The sequence below is a fragment of the Triturus cristatus genome, chromosome 6 (assembly GCF_964204655.1).
Source record: "Triturus cristatus chromosome 6, aTriCri1.1, whole genome shotgun sequence".
In the NCBI taxonomy this organism is placed as follows: Eukaryota; Metazoa; Chordata; class Amphibia; order Caudata; family Salamandridae; genus Triturus; species Triturus cristatus.
The window spans coordinates 909,596,199-909,617,010 of record NC_140589.1 but is presented as its reverse complement, the minus strand read 5'-3'; the positions used below and the strand labels follow the sequence as shown (position 1 = coordinate 909,617,010).

The window sequence follows — 20,812 nt, the reverse complement described above, 5'->3', positions numbered from 1 at the left end:
GGAACTTCTAGTGGGAGCTTTTCTTGTGTTACTATATCGATGACGCCAATAAGCTGATGAGTAAGATTGTGTAATTGTCTCCCTTTTATAAAACCTTTTTGATCACTGTGTATAAGTTTACTAGAAAAGAGAGCTACCCGGGCAGCCAATATTTGCATAAAGATTTTGTAATCATTATTTAATAATGATATAGGTCGATATGACTCACATCTGAGGGGGTCCTTTCCTGGTTTCAATCAAACAAAACCATGGTGTAAAATCTGTAAACAGAAAACCCATTGGACAAGTGATTGTACCAAGTCCAAAGACTCAACTCCAGCCACCATTGCCCCTAAGGCAACTGTTCCCCCTAGTTCTGCTCCAAGTGGTGGTACTCAGAATAAGGGTGTAGTAGGGTTAACCCTGGGTTCTGAGGTGGACTCTGGTCTAGTCAGAGTTCCAACTCAGGCTGTACTGATCTGTGATGGAGGCATGGATATGGCCTCCTTTGTGAGTCCCAGTAATCTGGGCAAATACAGACAGAAGCCTTTAATCAATGGAAAATAGGCTTTGGCATTCAGGGACACAGGAGCAAATGTCACAATGGTGACAAAATATCTTGTGGCTCCTGAGCAGATCATACTTGGTGAAATGTACCACGTGACCAATGCTAGCAATGTCAGGACAGACCATTCCTTGGCAGTTGTCAATTTCTCCTGGGAAGGGGTAACTGGCCTTAAGAAAGTTGTGGTAAGTGCAGACCTCCCTGTTGAATGCTTGCTTGGCAATGATTTGGAAACTTCAGCTTGGGCTGAAGTGGAGCTCAGGACTCATGCAGAAATGTTGGGAATCCCTGCACATGTGTTTGCTGTGACCAGGTCACTGTCAAAAATGTCAAAAGCTGAACAGATCCTGGAAGACTGAACCAGGCGCCTCCCAAGAAAAGGAGCAGCAGGGGTAAGGCAGTGTCTTCCCCCCGGCTCAGGAAGCAGATCAGTCTCTTGAGGGAAATTATCTCAAGCCTGAAGAAGGAACTGTCCCAGAGGAGCTTAAACCTGACCAGGTTGAGTTCTTGGGGACAGGGGGCCCTTCCAGGGCAGATCTGAGCCAGGAGCAGCTGAGCTGCCCTTCTCATGAACCCCTCAGAAAGCAAGCTGCTGATGAGGCTGCTGAGAATGCTAGTGGAACCCATAAGATATATTGGGATGATGGACTCCTGTACTCAGAGAGTAGATACCCCAGGCCTGGTTCCTCCAGGAGGTTGGTTATACCTCTGAAATTCAGGGGCTTCCTATTGACACTAGCCCATGATATTCCCTTAGCAGGACACCTGGGTCAAAACAAGACTTGGAACAGAATTGTCCCTCACTTTCATTGGCCCCACATGTCTGAAGACACCAAGGAGTTTTGTCGCTCCTGTGTCACCTGTCAAGTCAGGGGGAAGGTAGGTGGTACAAGAAAGGCCCCCCTGATACCACTACCTGTGGTGGGGGTTCCCTTTGAGAGGGTTGGGATTGACATAGTTGGTCCCATGGATCCTCAGACAGCATCTGGGCACAGATTTATACTGGTGGTGGTGGATCATGCCACTAGGTACCGAGAAGCCATTCCCCTTAGGACCACTACAGCTCCTGTGGTGGCAAGGGCCCTACTTGGACTATTTTTCTAGAGTGGGTTTTCCTAAGGACGTAGTATCAGACAGGAGTACAAACTTCATGTCTAGTTACTTAACAGCAATGTGGAAGGAGTGTGGAGGAAATTACAAATTTACCACCCCTTATCGCCCCCAATGCAATGGGTTAGTTGAAAGGTTCTACAAAACCCTAAAGGGCATGATTAAAGGTCTCCCAGAAAAGCTTAGGCGTAGATGGGACATACTTTTGCCCTGCCTTCTATTTGCCTACAGGGAAGTTCCACAGAAGAGGGTTGCTTACAGCCCATTTGAGCTTCTGTTTGGACATCCAGTTAGGGGTCCAGCGTTTCTGGTGAAGGAGGGATGGGAGTTACCTCTCAAACCCCCTAAACAAGATATTGTGGACTGTGTACTTGGTCTCCACTCCAGGATTGCTGAGTACATGAAGAAGGCAACTAAAAACCTTGAGGCTAGCCAGGAATTACAAAAGGCGTGGCATGACCAAAACGCTGTGCTGGCTGTTTTTCCAGCCAGGGCAGAAAGTATGGTTGTTGGAGCCTGTGGCCCCAGCAGCCCTCCAAGATAAGTAGAGTGGCCCCCATACCATACTTGAGCAGAAGGGTGAGGTTACCTACCTGGTGGATCTAGGAACTCCCAGGAGCCCCATAGGGTGATCCATGTCAACAGGCTAAAGCTATATGCCGACAGGGCTGACATGGGCTTGCTCATGGCAACTGATGAGGGACAGGAGGAAGAGAGTGACCCACTCCCTGACCTGCTCTCTAAGAACCCTGATGATGGATCACTAGATGGTGTAGCCTTGGTAGGCAGCCTCACTGTCCAGCAAAAAACTGACTGCAGAATGTTCTCAGCCAGTTTAGACATATGTTCTCACTGACTCCAAGTCAGACTACCTAGTGCACTCATGAAGTGGACACTGGGGACAGTCTGCCTGTTAAAAATAAGATTTACAGGCAACCTGATCATGCCAGGGACTGTATCAGGGCTGAAGTCCAGAAGATGTTGGATCTGGGAGTCATTGAACCCTCAGATAGCCCTTGGGCTAGTCCAGTAGTCTTAGGGCCTAACCTCACACCAAAGATGGCAAGAGAGAGATGAGGTTTTGTGTAGACTACAGGGGTCTTAATGCAGTCACTAGGACTGATGCCCATCGAATCTCAAGGGCAGATGAGCTTATAGATACTTTGGCCTCAGCCAAGTTTCTGAGCACATTTGCCTTGACAGCTGGCTACTGGCAGATCAGACTAGCTGATGATGCAAAGCCAAAGACAGCATTTTCTATCCCTAGTGGGCATTATCAATCTGTGGTGATGCCCTTTGGTTTGAAGAATGCACCTGCCACTTTGCAAAGGTTGGTGAATAAAGTCCTTACAGGCCTGGAAGCCGAAAGTGCAGCATATCTAGATGATATTGCTTTCTTTAGCTCCACCTGGGAGGATCACCTGTTTTGGAATGTTTTGGAGGCCCTGCAAAAAGCAGGCCTAACTATCAAGGCCACTAAGTGCCAGATAGGGCAGATTCAGGTTGTGTACCTGGGCCACCTTGTGGGTGAAGGCCAGGTTCAACCATTACAGAGCAAAATCCAGACCATATTGGACTGGGTTGCTCCAAGCACATAGATTCAGGTCAGAGCTTTCTTGGGCCTGACTGGGTATTATAGAAGATTTGTAAAAGGTTATGGATCCATAGTGACTCCCTTGAATGACCTAACTTCTAAGAAAATGCCCAAGAAAGTTCAGTAGACAGTCAGCTCTCAAAAGGCATTTGATGACCTAAAGCAGGCCATGTGCACTGCTCCCATTCTGCAAAGTCATAACTACTCCAAATAATTCATTGTTCAAACAGATGCATCTGAGTTGGGGTTTGTGGCTGTGTTATCACAATTGAATGATGAAGGTCAGGATCAGCCAGTAGCTTTAATTAGCAGAAGGCTGACTCCCGGAGAGAAACGTTGGTCAGACATTGAGAGGGAGGCCTTTCCTGTGGTTTGGGCTCTGAAGAAGTTGAGACCATACTTGTTTGGCACTCACTTCATTGTTCAGACAAACCATAAGTCCCTCTTCTGGCTAAAAGAGATGAAGGGTGAAAACCCCAAACTTTTGATGTGGTCCATTTCCCTACAGGGGATGGACTATACAGTGGAACATAGACCTGGGAGTAACCATGCCAATGCAGATGGACTCTCCAGATATTTCCACTTAGAACATAAAGACTCAACTTGTCAAAGTTAGTTTAATGTCCTTACGTTTGGGGGAGTTGTGTAGCAGAGTAGGATCTGCTTCTTATAGTTACCCCCACTTTTTCTGATGTTTCACTGTTTTTCGACTTTAGTCTGGCTGGGGCCCTGCTAACCAGGACCCCAGCCTAGCTGCTTCCTCTCTAAATTGATTCCCAATACTATAGGTACACTCCAGATTGGATTCTGGGGTACCCTTATAAGTCCCTAGTATATGGTATACTATGTACTCCGGGCATAGGTACCCCAGAGGCCTACCAGGGGCTGCAGCAGGTATTATGCCACCCCTGGGATACCTTCCAAAATGACACCACCGGACTGCTACTGCAGCCTGGGTAAGGTGGTGCATGCACCCCTTACTGAGATATAGGTTCATTATATCTCTCCATATCACTGCACATATAAACCTATCAGTCACCCCTATGGCAGGCCTTACTAATCCTGAAGACAGGGTGCTGGGTTTTATGTTAGAGGGTGCCTATATATGAGCAGAGCCCCTCTGCAGCCTTCGGAACCTTTATTCCGGGGCTGTTTGTGATGCAGCCAAACCATATACTCTTAAGTGTATTATAACCAAACGGTAAATGCTAACTTTGGGATGGCTGCACAGAAACATGTCGTGTTTGGTGTGAAACACCTTGGAATCATACCCCCACACCAGTTATGATGCCACCCTTCTAGAGGGAGAGACATGACAGCACCGGTATACCCGGTACCAGCTAACAGAGCCCCAGCATCACAAAATGGATGCTGGCAGTCACAAACACGAGTCTGCCCTCCTGCTGCTGGACGAAACTCTGGCAGAGGAGGCCTGGACAATAGGTTTCCTGTCACAGGGAGGTGTCACCACCTCCTAGACAGGCTTTAGGGTACTGGGGCTGTGTACGTGCACTCCAATAGTGCTTTGAAGTTCAGGACTGGGGGCACATTTGGTGTCCCTGTGCATAGTCCAGTTCAAACCGGTTGTAGGGGCTACCAGCCCCTGCTCTGGTGCGAAACTGGACAAAGGAAATGGGTGTGGCCACCCCTCTTTCCTGACCCTCCAATAGGTGGGCCCCTAGAGTTTGTTCAACCCCTTCCTTGGGTGTAAGAAAGGAACCCCTGGCTACAGGACTTTAGATTACACCTGGACGAAACTCTGATACTGAATCCTGGAACTTCGACGATCTACCTTGAACTAGATGACTGAATAATCTCCCTTGGAGTAAAGGAGTTACTACCCTGCTTGGCAAGCACCAAAGACGCATCTGTCCGGTTTGCATTTCCGAAGCTCCCGCCGGACTCCGAAGAATTTTGCAACAAAGGAGGTGGGTTTCCGTGGTCTCAGAGGTCGATCTGTGCACTCACCAGTTCTGAGGCCTATATCCCTCGTGGAAGACCGTGCAACCCGAACCCCTGGACACCACGACCATTTGCAGAATCATGAGCTTTCCAATGACTCCTACAGCTGAGCTTTGGGTCACTTATAGCCCTGACCCCGAGCAGCATTTGCACTGAAGATTGCCCGCCTACACTCCACAAGTGTTCCGTGAGCTGGCCCTTTGTGTTTTCTCTTGAGGTCCCTTCGCGATCCCTGGTCCGTCGACTGGTGGGTCCCTGTGAAGGTAACTTTAACTTTAATTGGGCTTACCTGGTTGCTCCAGATGTGCCCTGACTTTCCATCGCTTGAGGAGACCCCAGGATCTTGCTGGTCTGCACCAAAGCATCTTTTCTCTTCCTGCGTGGGTTGCTGTTGCCAAGGCTTGTTGGGTCCAATCCGGTCACCAACACCGCAGCACTCGACATCCTTAGTGGGACAACTCGAATCCAGTTCTGGTCATCGTCAACACCTCCTGGTCCTCGTGGCTGCAGAGTCAAGCTTCACCTCTTCGCACCTGAAACACCCGACATCGGTGGGCATTCGTCTATCGTGTCCCTGGTCACTGGCAAGTGACCCAGACTCTGTCCCCTTTGCTTTCAGGTTCTTCTGATCTTCGATCCAGGCTTGGATCACACCGGACACTTCTCTCCTTCCCGGCAGCAGCACTTTGCAGCAGATCGCCATTGAAATCAACGATGATTCCTGACACCATTTGACACCTATGCACCCGGCTTCCCTGGGTGAGGTAACTCGAGTACTACGGTGCTCCCGTGGGTGCTGGCCCTAGACTAATCTCATAAAGGGATTAGTAGAGAGTGTTTAGAAATAAATACATATATTTTATATATATAACTTGTGTGGTTCTCCTTTCATTTAGTTATTCAAGAGGTTATAATCTGGTAAACCAAGCTGCTTTACACTCCTTAAAAACTTAGCCTGAAGGCTGCTCTCCATAGCTACCACTAGGATAGCTTTCAATAAAGGTTGTCTTTAAACCTATCATCAATAAGGGTTGTTTGAACTGGTGCAAGGTGCCCACTGTAACTAGTGGACAGCATATGCCAGGCCAACTTCTCACACACTGGTCTTACTCTTCTTGCTGCACAGCGGCCACCATTAATTAGGGATCTGGGGAGGGCTGTTAGCTGGGAGACGGAAGCAGGAAGTATCCGCTGGAGGGGAGAGGGGCCACGAGGGCAGCAACGGCGGGGAGCGCTGGAAAAAGAGAGAGCAACAAAGAGAAAAAGGGGGCAAAAAGAGAAAAGGTAGAGCAAAAAGAGAAGAGAGTAAGCAAAAAAGAGAAAAAAGGTACAGACAGCACAGAAAAAAAGTGGAACAGCAGGAGAGCAGAGTGCTCTCCCATTGGACCAACAGGGATGATGCACAGGCAGGAGCCTGTGGGTGGAGGTGGTCCTCAAATGCTTACCTAACAGCAGAGAGCTCAGGGCTCAGGGACAGCACTTAACAGTGGAGCGGCGTGGAACAGCTCTTAGTGGTCGTCTGAACTCGGACCCTCACAGACTCCAAATAACCATGCCTACAACCTCGGAATCATCCTGAACAGTGAGCTCACCATGAAAAACAAGATAAATGCAGTCTCCTCAGCCTGCTTATTCACCCTTCGCATGCTCTGTAAGATCTTCAAATGGCTCCTTGTTGAAACTTTAAAAACTTTCACTCAATGTGCAAGTCAACAGCCGGCTCAACTATGGCAATGCACTATATGTAGGAATTTTCATGCACCTCCTGAAAAGACTGCAGACTATCCAGAACTCAGTGGCCAGATTCATCCATGACCACCCCAGATGAACTCAGGCCTCATGAAGCTACACTGGCTACCTGTTCAAAAGAGATGCCTATTCAAGATGCTGATCCACACCTACAAAGTCCTGCACAACCAATGACCAGCATACATCAACCACTGCATGAACCTCCATCAACCCTCCAGGCACCTACACTCCTACTGTCTCTTCCTTGCTTACCCACCCACATCGGCCGAAGCAACAGTGGTAGTCGCACCTCCTACCTTGCAGCGAAGTCCTGGAACATTCTCCATCTTCACCTCTGGGCCTCATCCTCTCTGCTGGAATTCAGGAAAGGACTTAATAACTCACTGTTCAACTGAATCCCCACCCCCTTCAATGTTCACAGCGCCTGGAGACTTTTTTGGGTGATTAGTTATGCATTGCAAATCCTGTCTGATTGATTGCTTGATGGGCATAGGTCTATCAAGTTTGCATACCTCTCCTAGCAAGGTGCTCTTAAATTGACTTACTGATAACAGGCCAGTTGTGTCTTGCTTTGGCCTTTGGCTTGCACATATCCTTAACAAGTTGACTTGTGGTTATATAGATGGTGCAACTGACATTTTGAACACCTTTCTAAAAACTGCAATAGTTCCAGATGGACAGAAGGTGCTACTGGTATCCACTCCTCCAGTTAACATCATTTGAAAAACATTAAGTTCCATTCAACTAGTGCTTTACTCTGCTAAACTAGTTCAACGGGCAGATGAAGGCAAACATCTTGACTTAGCATCAGGAAAGCACCTGTTGAACGTCATCCATCCGATTGTAGACCTGGCCACAGTAGGAATGAGTGGTTCTCTCAATTGGGGATGATATGTGGTGGGTTGTGAATTCTGATGGTTTCAAGGTGTTGATCTTGTTAGATATGCTAGCTGTCTTCAACACTATTGACCATGACCTCCTACTGGAGGAGCTATTGATATTGACTGCCAAAGCAGGTCTTGGAGTGGTCAAGCTATTGTTTGCCCAAAGGTCTTAACTAGAATTGCGTCTTCCTTTTGCTTGCTAACTCAGATACTGGGGTCTTCCACAGAGTTCCATTTTGTCACTACCGCTTTTAAACGTGTTTTGCAGCCTTTCGGCATACTATGAGAGTTGGCTCATATATGTATGCCTGTGATAGCCAGCTCAAACTTGGCATGCCCACAGGGGAAGAGTTAGATCAATTGACTCCCCCCACTACTTTTTTTGGCCTTAGTTCAGCGATCAGATGTTCACCAACTTTTTGACACTTTACCCCACGAGTGCTGAGATGTTGTTGATATCTTGAGACCTCTATTTGGGCTAGGGTGATTTAGGCAGATATTATGAGCACAAAACCCACTGCTTTTAGGGCAGTACACAATATGGTCCTGGTGCTGGTTTCCAGTCTTACTCTGCAACCATATGCATCTGCGAGGCAAGACAGAGTTTCCTCTTTACCTCAGAGTTTTGAACAGTCTTTCCAATTCACAACCCTCCTCTGTATGTTCAACTAGTCAATGCCGTTATCCTGTCGTGGCCTCACTGCAGAGCAGCACTTATTTAGGGCTCCTTGAGGCCGTGCTGAATTTGCTGCAGCTAATTAAAAAATGTAGCAGCTCAGCTGGTGATCATTTGGAATAAATGGAACTAAACCACAAACATGCTGAGATTCCTGTCCCGGGTACATGTTGGTAAAAAGCTGAAATGTAGAGCCCTTACCATAGTCCAGAATGCCAGGTGAATTAACGAAATTTTAGAAGCAAAGTGGCGTTGTCCTGTGCTTAACAGAACTTAAAGGTTGGCTACCTTGACACTCGGAAATGATTCAGTGTCTTTAAAATAAATGTTTGGAATTGCAAACAAAGAGTCAATGTCTTAAAAATAAATGTTTGGGAATTGCAACAATGAGTCAATGTCTTAAAATAAATGTTTGAAATTGCAATCAAACAGTAAATGTCTTAAAATTAAATGTTTTGAATTGCAACCACATAAATGTTTGGAATTGCAACCAAAATAAAAATATTTGTAGTGCAATGGAAGCATGATCTTAATTTTAGAAATAAGTATATAGAAAATCCTAATCTGCTAATTTCTCCCCTCCAGGTATGTCGGTGATACCGCGATTCCTATTCCGACGCATTTCTTCATGGTGCTCACCAGCTGCAGGAACTCTTCCCACACCCCTCTCAGCTGCGCGGGCCCCCTCGCTGTCTTGTCCTTCATCATTCCTCACAGGCCCGACAACAGTGAGAGCTGTGCTGTGAGTACTCAATACATGATTATTGCTCCAGTCGTGGTCTTCAAGGCACCTGTTGTCAAGTTGTCCTAATGCTTGGTAGCTGCAGTCTGGATCCGCTTGATGAAAGGTGGAGTTTAAAATCTACCAACAGCCTGACTTGCTGTCAGCAGCAAAGTGACGTGCAAGTAACATCAACAGTAAAAATGCAGAGAAGTTCAACAATTCGCATTTCAATGTTGATGTATGATTGATGTGAGTCTTGCGAAACACAGCTGAACCGACAGTGTGATCTTTGGGAGTAGAGCGGTCTTTCTATTCCCTGCATCTCTCTTTATTGGTGTGGCACTAACTATGAGCAGTGGTCTTCAAATGTTTTAATGCCGCCCCCGCCCAGAGTAAAAAAATAATTTGGCCCCCCATAGAATTTTTCACAATTATTCTTTTTAATTGTATCTATTAACAGTATCCACAGTGTGTGGCAGGGGTTTTTGAAGAATATTTGGAGTCACTTCCCTTTTGACACATACTCCCATCTAGGATATAAATGACGAAAGATGTTAGTGATGACCCATTACAGAGCATACTGCTTCTTTTGGCCAGAGCCTGGAGCCCTCCTGGGATCACCTGAGGCCCCCCCTGCCCCTCAGTTTGAAGATCCCTGAACTATGGACACAGGAGAAAGGACAACGCCCCTTCCTCGATGGCCCCCCTCTGTTCTTGCATCTGGTGTATGGTATGAATCAATGACAGGGACAGATGGATAGCAGTGTCCTAAGAGAAAGTGGTTTTATTAGGGGAAACAACCTTAACAATGCAGATTTTACACCGCGATACAAACACAACACGGTCGTTACAACAACTGCGTTGTTACTACGCAGTGCCATTACTACGCAAGTCGTTACAACGACTTGCGCTAGATGGTGCTCTAGACTACGGAATAGTATGATTTACTATTCCAAAACCTTCCCTAGTGTTCAACACACTGGAGTTGGAATAGTAAATCATTCTATTCCTAAGTCTAGCTCGCCATCTATCACAAGTTGTTGTAACGACTTGTGTTGTAATGGCACTGCGATGTAACAACGGGGTCTTTGTAATGACCGCGTTGTGATTGTATCGAGGTGTAAAATCCACGTTGTTAAGTACTATATTCTTTTTATTAGTGGTGACACTGTGAGGTATGAATGAATGAATGAAACGGCATTTGTAGAGCACATGCCTGCTAGGAGGAGTGTCCCAGCCCTGCAGTAGGATAGCTGTTCGCTAGAAACTAGACGATTACCTCACTTGCTAAATAGCCAGGTTTTCAACTTCTTCCTGAAAATAGGAAGTTCTGGGGTGGCGCAAAGTGCCGTCGGAAGTTGATTCCACCAATTCTGGTCCGGTGGATTTTTAGGATGGTGGCTAGGTAGCCAAAAGTTGACTGTAGTGTCCAAGGAGGGGCATAAGTAGAAAGCCTCCTCCTAAGGCATACTGCACCATTTCCGTGCAGAGCTTTATGTGCCAGGAGTCCCGGACCAGTGTTTTGAAGCGAATCCTCTTTTTCATGGGCAGCCAGTGAAGTGAATATAAATGTGGGGACAAATGGTTTCTAGGGGCGAGATTGAGAACCAATCTGGTCACCGCATTCTGAACCATTTGCAACTGGCTCAAAAGACATTCAGGCAGACCTATATACAAAACGTTTCCATAATCAAGTCTGGATGTGATCACTGCCTGGATTACTGTCTTCCTAGTTTCAACTGAAAGAAGCGGTAGGAATTTGTTTCAAGGTGCATAGTAGCCCAAAGCAGGTGCCCACCAGAACCTGAATTTGGAATTGCAAGGACAAAGCACTGTCAATTTTGATCCCCAGACTTTTTACCAAGCTCTGATGAGAGGCTGGAGGAGGGACATCATGAGGCCACCACGATCTCCAGATTTCTGATTGAGTTGTGCCACTGGTCTGTTAGCCATCCTGCAATGATGAATATATCCAGGCAATACTGTTAGTCATTAGAAATGCCAGGATCCCTTTGAGAACCTTGGTTATGAAAAGGCAAATGAAATCTAGGTAATAGGAGCATGAAAAAATAATGCACGCACTTTAATTCTCCCTCTGTAAGGATGAAAATCTTTGCAAACCAGCTACTGGGCCATCCTGACCAGTCTTTCCTTTGTCCCTGAATGCTCCCCTGTCTTTAAGCTATTTTTTAATCAACAAATTAGAGGGACCCGGCACCTAAGGTACCCCTCAAACTGCATATTTGTTCTCCCAAGTGTCTCCCTTTTGGTGTGTTCTGGTAGGGAAGACACTACACCGGTCTCCCTATCCAGTAGTTTCATTAGAGTTCCCCTCTAGTATAGCTGTAATCTAGTTTTTAGGTGCAGATAGGCGTCCAATAGAACTAACTACTGGCCTCCCATGGAAATTAATACCTGAGGCTTGGGGCAAATAGAGTGTCACTCTGAGTTCATTTTTTTAATGTGCACACCTTGTTGCAATAATGAATTTAGACCATGAGCACACAATAAATGTTTTGCAAACTCTACAGTTGAACCTCTCACCAGGGTTACCCATACCTGATTGTGAATACTTATTTTTGAAAGAAGTTGGCTGCAATTTGAATGGTGGATGTCCTCACAGAGGCCACCTTCCCCATCTCCTACCCTTTCTTCTGCCTCTACTGGTTCTTAATTTCCAAATCTGCCTTTAGAGAATACACAAGGTTTGTTGCCAGAACGGATTCCAAGGAGGTGTACCGGAAGTCTTCACATAGTTGGAGCTGCTGTCATTTCATTCTAGATAGAGGACCCTCTCAGACTTCTCTCAGAGGGAGGAACAGTGACCCACCGGATCGACTGAATATGTTGGAATGTCCTAATTCCAATTGGCAGTGAGACTTGCCAGACTGCCTTAAACTGGCCCTATCAGGAAGGGTCTCAAGGCAGCTTACTAAAACAAAGAAAGGAGGTTGCATGGACCCCGGTGCTGATAGTGATTATATGGTGTGGAGCTGAGTGATGCCACGTCATCGATTCTGGGGCAAGTCTCAGGGAGCTGCTGAAGCTTTACTGGTTGCTCTCCTTCTCATCATGCCTGCCTGAGATGCTTCAGACAGCACAGAGGGATGTATGTGAAGTAATGGAAAAACGTTCTAGGTATGGTAATGAGATGTTTTTAGGGGTGAGAGATGGGTGAAGTTCAGGTGTAGAAAGAAGTGTTTTAGGATTTAGGGTGGTGAGGATTTTATTAGCAATCTGGAATGGGTAGAGTTTAGGGGTGGGGAAGGGTCCTTAGGGTTCACTAATGAGTGGAGATTAGGGGTGGTGAGGGGAGTTTAGGGCTCAGGGAAGGGTTGAGTATAGGGGTGTTCAGAGGTGTTTAGGGTTCATGGATGGGCGGAGTTTATGCCGGGTGAGGGGTTTTTGAGGTTCCGTGAAGGAACCTCAAAAACTGAAAAACTGAAAAACTTCCCTTTCCCCCAAGGTGCATGCTTTTCCAAATTAGGAAACCTATTGGGATAAATGATGAACAACTAAGGCCCCATTCACAAAGCTATTTCCATTCCTAATCCTAAAATAAATGTATATGCATGGTTATGTGTATATGGATTTTGTCCTTCCAATTAGGATTTTCTTGCATGGAAATTTCATCTATATACGGCAAATATCTTGTCAACAAACCTATGAAGAGGGTCGAATTTTATAGCCATCCAGGGTGGGTCTGTTGTGTTTTTTTGCAGCATTCGCCAACACTTTGAAGGTTCTTTCCCACCCTAAATACACCAGTTGTTTTTCTTCAGTCCGTGGTTGGTAAAATAATGTTTTCACAATGGAATAGGGCGCAATCCCACCAAACTGCTGGGAGAGCAGGGAAAGAGTTTAACACACTGGGAATAATATTTTCCTCATGGAGAAAAAACAAAAGGCGCAAGGACAAATTAACTTTTGTGTGATTGTGCCCTTGTTAGGCATATGGAAATGGTTAAGCGTCTGAGTCTGCAACACTCAAAGAGATCCCAGGAGACCTCCCGCCTTGTATTCTTTGACGAATCTTCGAATATAAATATCATCAATGTTGGGTATAAGCAGATGGGAGTATATTTCTGACTGTTTAAAGATTTATGTGAACCGGGCACTCTCAGAACAGCACTCTGAATGTGAAGAGACACCTGCCATAATATTGCTCGACACTGCATGTTAATAAACATGTACAAGGATCAATGGGCCAGATGTATCAAAGGGATTTGACCATTTTTTTTAATGGGAAAATGCTTTAGTACATATATGCGTACAAAGAGCTATGATGTTAAACCTAAATATTATTTGAATTGAAGATATCAGCTAACGTAGACAATAGTAAGCCATTTCCATGAGGATATAAACATTTCAGAAAATCAATGTTATATTAGCCTTTCAAGTACTCTCCCTTGCTCATAACTTTAGAATCCGCAGACATAAACATCCAGCTCAGAAGAACAATTTTAAGAACAATGTTCCTGTGTCTATAAAGTGACTTCAGGATGCCACTTCTGAAACTTCAGTGTGTGTGAGGCAGCCAGCGAAAAGCAGCTGACCTGGGTCAAACAACGAATGGGCTTTCGGCAGAGTTAATAAACCTCTAGTTTAGATCTCAAGCAAAAACATGTCACTGCTCCTTTTACGTTAACAAGCATTAACCAATCAAACTCTTTCTGACATAGAGATACACAATGGTAACTTTCAAGCATGTGTGGTATTAGTGTTGCAAAAGCTGTGAGCCATAAACATACACATATAGTTAATATACCAGGCAGTGGCGGCTCCTCTGCTAAGGCGGAGGAGCGTTGCCCCACTGCGCAAAAAGGAAAAATAAAATGACAATAACGTATGGTTATTGTCATTTTATTTTTCCGATTGCATTCAGTCAGTGGCCTGTGTGGCGCGGTACTGGCCAGAGTGGGCGAGGGGTGTTTTGCACTCACAAAGTGCGCGTGAACCTTTTAGCCGGCCCTCTTGGGCTGACCACACAGTTCATGCGCACTTTGCATGTTCCTACCAGGCTGCATTACACAGCCTGGTCAGGAATATGCACAGGCTCCCTGTTCGAGTCTGAGCGCCGATCCATGGCGCTTAGACCAATCACAATGCTGCATTGCGGAGTTGTGATTGGCTCAGGGAAGCCTGTGTGCCAGGTGCTTTCTGCTGCTGCTGCCAGCCAAGACTGAAGACTGGAAGATAAAGAGGATGCAGAGGAGGCGGCGGCTGGCTGGACCTTCTAAGATAAGTGTTTTTTTTTGTTGATTAACCTCCCCCACGCCTCACCACTCCGTCCGGTAGCAGCCGCTCCTGATTCCAGGCCGTTCTTTATAAGTCAAACCATTCAGAAAAGTAAAATTAATGCAAGGGTGATGCAAAGGGGATATACCCAAATGTTTAATTTAGGAAAGGTAAATAAAGGACAAAACAGGTAGACATTAGTGGTTTTTAATATATTGCTCTGAAAAGGGTTTGAATACGAATATGCACTTTTAATATGATGCTATTGGCTTTCATGGTAATGACATTCCCGAGAGTTGCCATGGCTATGTTTAGAAGGTGACACGCGGTTTAGAGGACTAACCTCTGGAAACACTTTTCTCAAATCATTACTGTAGACCAGCTCCTGCAGCACAGGGTGGTGGAGACATCGCTGCTATTACTGGTAGATGCACTGTATTACCTCCATATCTCATGATACTACACCTACAACTTCCGGTTATACTGGACAGGTTTCTCAATGGTGCAAAGCAGAAAAGATGTCAGGAAACCCAATGACATTACATTTTTGTCTGTTTTGTACCATGTCTACACTGTTAGGTAACTCTTACTTTCATGAGTATTTCCTACTGTTACCTTGTACAAAGCCATAGAAGTTTAGGACTGTGACCCATAGCCATTGTTATTGTAATTGCCATGTGAGAAGCTTGTGAGGAAGTTCTGATAGATCCCACTGGAGATGGAGAAGGAGGGGAGGCTGTCATAGAATTCCTGTGGAAATTTCTACAAAGGTTGATAGTCTAATCCAGGGTTGAACAGAAAGGTGTCATTAGTACCAGTAATGGGGGTTGTTACTGTCCGCTGATTAGTTACATGAGTGTTAGACCTGGCATACTTGCCATGGCTTTCCCCCTAATGTTTTGTCTGCAACCCTCCTGTTTGTTGAATTTTGGTTGCTAATCAGTGCTTGTGTTCTTTCCTTAAAACAGTAGAATTGGCTTATACCCAATTGGCATATTTAATTTACTTGTAAGTCACTAGTAAAGTGGCACTACTTATGGCCAAGGCCTGTACATTAAATGCTACTAGTGGGCCTGCAGCACCAATGGTGCCTCCCACTAAAGTAGCACTTTAAACATGTCTCAGGCCTGCCATTGCAGCCTGTGTGTGCAGTTTTAAACTGCAATTTCAACCTAGCAAAATAAACCTTTTGCCAGGCCCAAACATTCTCTTATAAAACATATAAGTCATCTCTAGGGTAGGCCCAGGACAGCCTAGAGGGTAGGGTGAAATCTATTTAAAGATGTTAGATGTAAATTATCACTTTTGGAACTAAAATAATTGTATTTAGAGTAATTTTCCCTGCACGCTGTTGACTAGCTATTGGAGCCTCCTGATGTGCTTTGAGGGCTTTCAACATCACCAATTGATGAGTTCCAACTGCTCTGATCATGAACAGTCTATTTTGGTGGTTGACAGAGGCATATGCACTCTCCCATGATTGTCTGAAGTGCACCCATTTTGAAAAATATTGCACTTTACTGAGTGTGCCCTCAAAGTGGAATAAATGCTAGACCCCGGGATCTATAATGTGTAGACCATCTAGACATCAAGGAGACCCTGCACACTAATCTTTGACGGACGTATTGAGATGAACTGAGCCATTGCTAGTTGTGGCTCTCCTTCAGGCTGGTGACAATCCTGGGACCATAAAAGTCCTTTCTTCTGGATAAGGATCTCAGTGGCGGCTCTCATCTACTGAGGGTGGGGAGGGCAGGCAAACAAAAGGGGAAAAAAAAGAAATTAACCTACCTATCCTGACGTGTTGATGACATCCTTCTCACTCCAATCTCATCTGCTGCTGGGACTGCAGTGCAGGCCCCAGCAAACTCCCTCGACCAATTCAGAACTGCTCATGTGCTGTTAGCCAGCATGTGAGCAGTGCCCTGATTGGTGGGGGCGGCCTCTGTTGCTGCTCCCAAGGATACTGGATGCCTGTACTTGCTCTCAACTCAGCTGGGTTGAGAGGTTTAAAGTGTGCATGTGTGGCTGGCCCTCTCAAGACAGCCGGCCAAAGGCACATGCACACTTTAAAGTGCAAACGGCAGCCCTCTGCCCACCACTCCTCCCATTGCACTGAGCAGGCCCACCCTGTCTTGATGCCCAGTTCAGGAGAGGGCGATAAAAAAAATGGTAATGAATTACCATTTTATTTTTTAACTCTGGGGATTTGGGGGCACATAAGTGGAACGACGCTCCTCCGCTCCAATGGAGGAGCTGCCCCTCAAGGATCTTGACTATCACACTAAGAGATATGTCCCTAATGTAGTGGGTCTGTCTGTGAGATGACTCAAGGTAGATCACCTAGGAACCTCAACATCAGCATCGCCTGGCTATCCCAAAAGAAGCACGTTCACAGACAAGAACCTTCTGGGTTGGGCAGCTGCAGATTTGACTTCTTGGGTTTGTAATTTTATTAACTAGATGCAGTTCCAGAGACTCAGATTCTTTACAAATTTGTTTCCATTGGTTGAAACTTGCTCTTCTAATTCCCAAACGGTGGATCTCTGTGACTGCAACCGGTGTAGAGAGTGATGATCCTACTTCAATGAAATTTCAGGAGGGAGATTTTTTCCACATTTAGGTAACTATGGAGAAATGTTCCTGTGGATGCCACAGGGGGTAAAAAACTCTCTCTTTTTGAAAATGTTTTGTAACTCATTGTGTCCTAAATTTGAACTGGAATTGTTTTAAATCAGGAAACCAGATGTTAGTCTTCCGGTCACTGAGTTGCCCAGTTGTGTCTTTGAAAGAGAAGCCCAGGCATCATAGAAAGATTGCTGCACTGCATCATTTTGTCTGACGCCTCTGCACATTGTTTAGAAATTCAGTCTATTTGCACACACTGTCTTAAAACACCTGAAAAATCCTGAAGTTCTTCTAATGAAACAGACCACAGCCCTACAGACTGACATTGGCCATAGGACCAGGGTAAATTGAAATTCAAGCATTTAGCACATAAATGCCTTAATAACATTCATGACTATATGCCAGCCCCCAAAGACTCTATTACCTTCTGGTTTCATTTGTGTATCACATTTTACTTTTTCTTTTTGTTACTGTATCTGTACTTTCATATTCTTTTCTGAAGATGTAGTAATGGATGGACATTGAACTTTAAGCACTGTGCCATGCTGCATATGAGAATCTGAACTCTGTCACCTCCCCGAGTATGCAGTGACTGCTGTATTTTGCTACCCCTTGAGAGTGTGGTGAGCAACATGGTTATTCAATTGGAGTGCAAATATTGGTACCTTTGAGTAATCATTGCTAAACGACAAGACCCACTCAGTCTGCTGCCTGGTAACACGCCTGCTACCAGACCCAACAAAAGGACGCTCAGTGCCTAGAAACAGGTTTCTCATCCAGGGGATACTCATCAATAGTCATAATCTATGAATAATCCCCGCCCACGTGCGGGATCCCGGAGCATATAGAAAATACATATATATACATATATATGCATATGTGAAAACATATACATGCAGCCTAAAATGTTTCAAACATGGCAAAAATGCTGAAATTACATAGGTTTGCATTGTAGTACCCCTAACCCATAAGGAAAAAAGGAAGCACTAAGCCAATTGTCACACAACAATGCTTTATTGCCATAAAGCAAACTTGTAATTGCAGGCATTTGCCTGTAGGCTGCAGCAGAGTATCAAGAAAACAAAGAAAACTGACACCTTGCCTTTAAGGCATTAGAGTAGGGGGATCGTGCCTTTAAGACCTGTAGGAGACCCCTTGCTCCCATGATGCACCACAGGTGACAGTTAGGTCAGTTCTTTTTTCCGGCTCCTTCTATGAGGATCCTGGAGCTTGAGCTCTTCAGTTTTTTGACTGAAAGTTTTTTCTCTTCAGATTGTCTCAGAAAATTCGACTTTTTCTGACTCCTGAAGGCTTATTCTGCTGGTTTTTTAGTATAATTCTAATTTTTTCCAGTCAGAATGCCTTCTTTATTCAGGAAATGCCCTTCCTGTGGCAATGAGATGGCACTGGCAGATCCACACTCGGTGTGTATTGTGTGTCTTCCAACTTCACACAATCCTGACCAGTGCCCCCACTGCCAGAAATTTTCCAGGCGCACTCTACGCGATAGAGAGCGCATAAAATTACATGCCCAGCTGGAGAAAGAAAGAAACCATCATGAAGGCGACCATATCACCCTCTTCAGCCAGACGACTTCAGAAACGGCGACATACCACCTCTCCTGATCCCAGGAAGGCCAAGGTTCAAGGAGATTCGCCGCCGACGTCAAAGTCACCGTCTAAAAGACCCAGGGCTTCTTCTGCGTCAAGACAAAGAACACCATCTCGATGTCGAGATTCTCCGCCGCATACAAGTAAGTCAGCGTCGAGGCACGGCACTTCGGGCTCGAAGGCTGTTAGTCCGATGAGATCCGGACAGTCTCCGTCGACGTTGAGGCTTCCGTCGACATCGGGACACTCTCTGCTGCCCTCGAGGGGGTCAGCATCGAGAGCTGCGACGACGTATATCTCGACGCCAAGATCTTCGTCAAAGGCTCATCATTCGACGTCGAGGAGATCGACCTCAACTCGACGCCATGGAAGATCGACATCGAAAACGCCGGACCGACGGCGAAGGTCGACGTTGAAGTCACCAACTCGACGGCGAAGATCGATGTCGAGGTCTCCGCCTCACCGTAGGCGATCGGCATCGAGACCACCGTCGAGAGCGGAGCGGCGTTCCCAGCAATCAACACCGATGGTGACGCAAACTTCGTCGACGTCGAGACGTTCGACGTCGAGGGATAAAATTGCAGCCGCCAGGGAGGAGATCCAACGTGCAGTTATGTCCAGATCCAGATCATCATCGGGGGATCGATCATCATCCCCAGGTCTACATATCGTTCAGATTTCTCCGGAGAAATCACCTAAGGCGACAGAAAAGTTTGGACTTTTACCCCGCTGGTTGGAGAATGTGGGTACAGGTGGCTGTAGAAGTCCGGGCTCGGACTATTTTTGCACGTATTCGCCCTCCAGAATTTCTCCGCGTAGAAGCAAGTCTCCTCTTGGAAGACCAAAGTCACCTTCTACACACCGGTCACGATCCAGGGATCGTTCTGCTCCTCACAGAAGGCCAAGATCTCCTTCTAGACACAGATCACGGTCCAGGGCTCATCACAGTGACCATCCCCACAAGAGGCGACGCACAAGATCACCCACATGGTCTTCTTCCATGAGGTCCTCGGTCCGGGACTATTCTCCGACCTTTTCCTCCACTCCTCCATCGCGGGTGTCTCCCATCGATGACATCGCTACCTTTTCTGAGGTTCTGGGTAGGGGTGCGCAAAAACTGAACATCACGTTGCACACCCCTGTGGTTCCCACATCGATTATATTTGATACCTTACATCATCAATCAGCGCCCAGACCTTTACTTCCTTTGGTGCCAGGACTGTTGGAGCCAGTTATGGCCACATTTCTCACTCCTGCTACGGTGGGCTCTGTGCCTTCAAGGATCGTCAAGAAGTATAAGGCTCCAGCCGAGGATCCCTTATTCCTAAGAGCGGACCCGCCAACGGACTCAGTTATTGTGGCGGCTGCCATGAGGTCGCGTCTGTTTCATCTTCTGTCCCCCCAGAGAAGAACAGTAAGTAGATGGATTCCTATGGCAGAAAAATGTGCAACACATCTGCTTCATACATGAAGGTTGCGAGTGTTTCAGCCCTTCCAGGACGTTATGATCGTTCACTTTGGGATTCACTCTCCAGGTTCGCTGAAAAGCTCCCCAGAGAAGACAGACAGGATTTCAACGAAATTCTCCTTGAGGGTGGGCTTGTAGCCAATCAGATCATTAGTGCGGCTGTGGACGCTTCAGACCTCACAGCTCATGGGTACTCCCATGGTGTATGCTCTCGATGATCAGCCTGGCTGCGACTGACAGGCCTCAAGCCTGATGCGTAAAAGAATATTCTGAATTTACCTTTTAACGGATCGTCCTTGTTTGGTGCTCACGCTGATGACCAAATGAACAAAATGAAAGCAGAGATGGACACCATCAAGGCTGTTGGGCTGGAGAAGCGCAAGGAATATCAGAAGCGCTTTCGTCAGAGCGACAGACGTCCCTTTCATCGGAGGGTTCAAACCCCTCAATGGTCCTCTCAGAACCAGCAGAGACCCCAATTCCAACAAAGGGGTCGTGGCAGAGGAAGAGGGAATGCCAAACAGCAACAGTCCACCACGAAGCAGCCTCCCAAACAGTGAAGTCTTACTTCCTCCACGCCCGTTCACCACTCCGGTAGGAGGAAGTATCAGTTTTCACCGGGAAG

At 46.2% G+C, this 20,812-nt stretch overlaps 1 protein-coding gene across 8 annotated transcripts in view; it reads left to right on the top strand.

Annotated features, from left to right (window-relative positions):
- The window catches only part of ENPP3 (ectonucleotide pyrophosphatase/phosphodiesterase 3), a 783,610-nt gene that overhangs the window by 736,886 nt on the left and 25,912 nt on the right, over positions 1-20,812 (top strand). For all 8 annotated transcript variants that reach the window (XM_085611575.1, XM_085611577.1, XM_085611569.1 and 5 more), the window contains exon 25: positions 9,105-9,261. In XM_085611575.1, the coding sequence (XP_085467701.1) occupies positions 9,105-9,261 (157 nt within the window). The remainder of the gene's footprint in view (positions 1-9,104; positions 9,262-20,812) is intronic.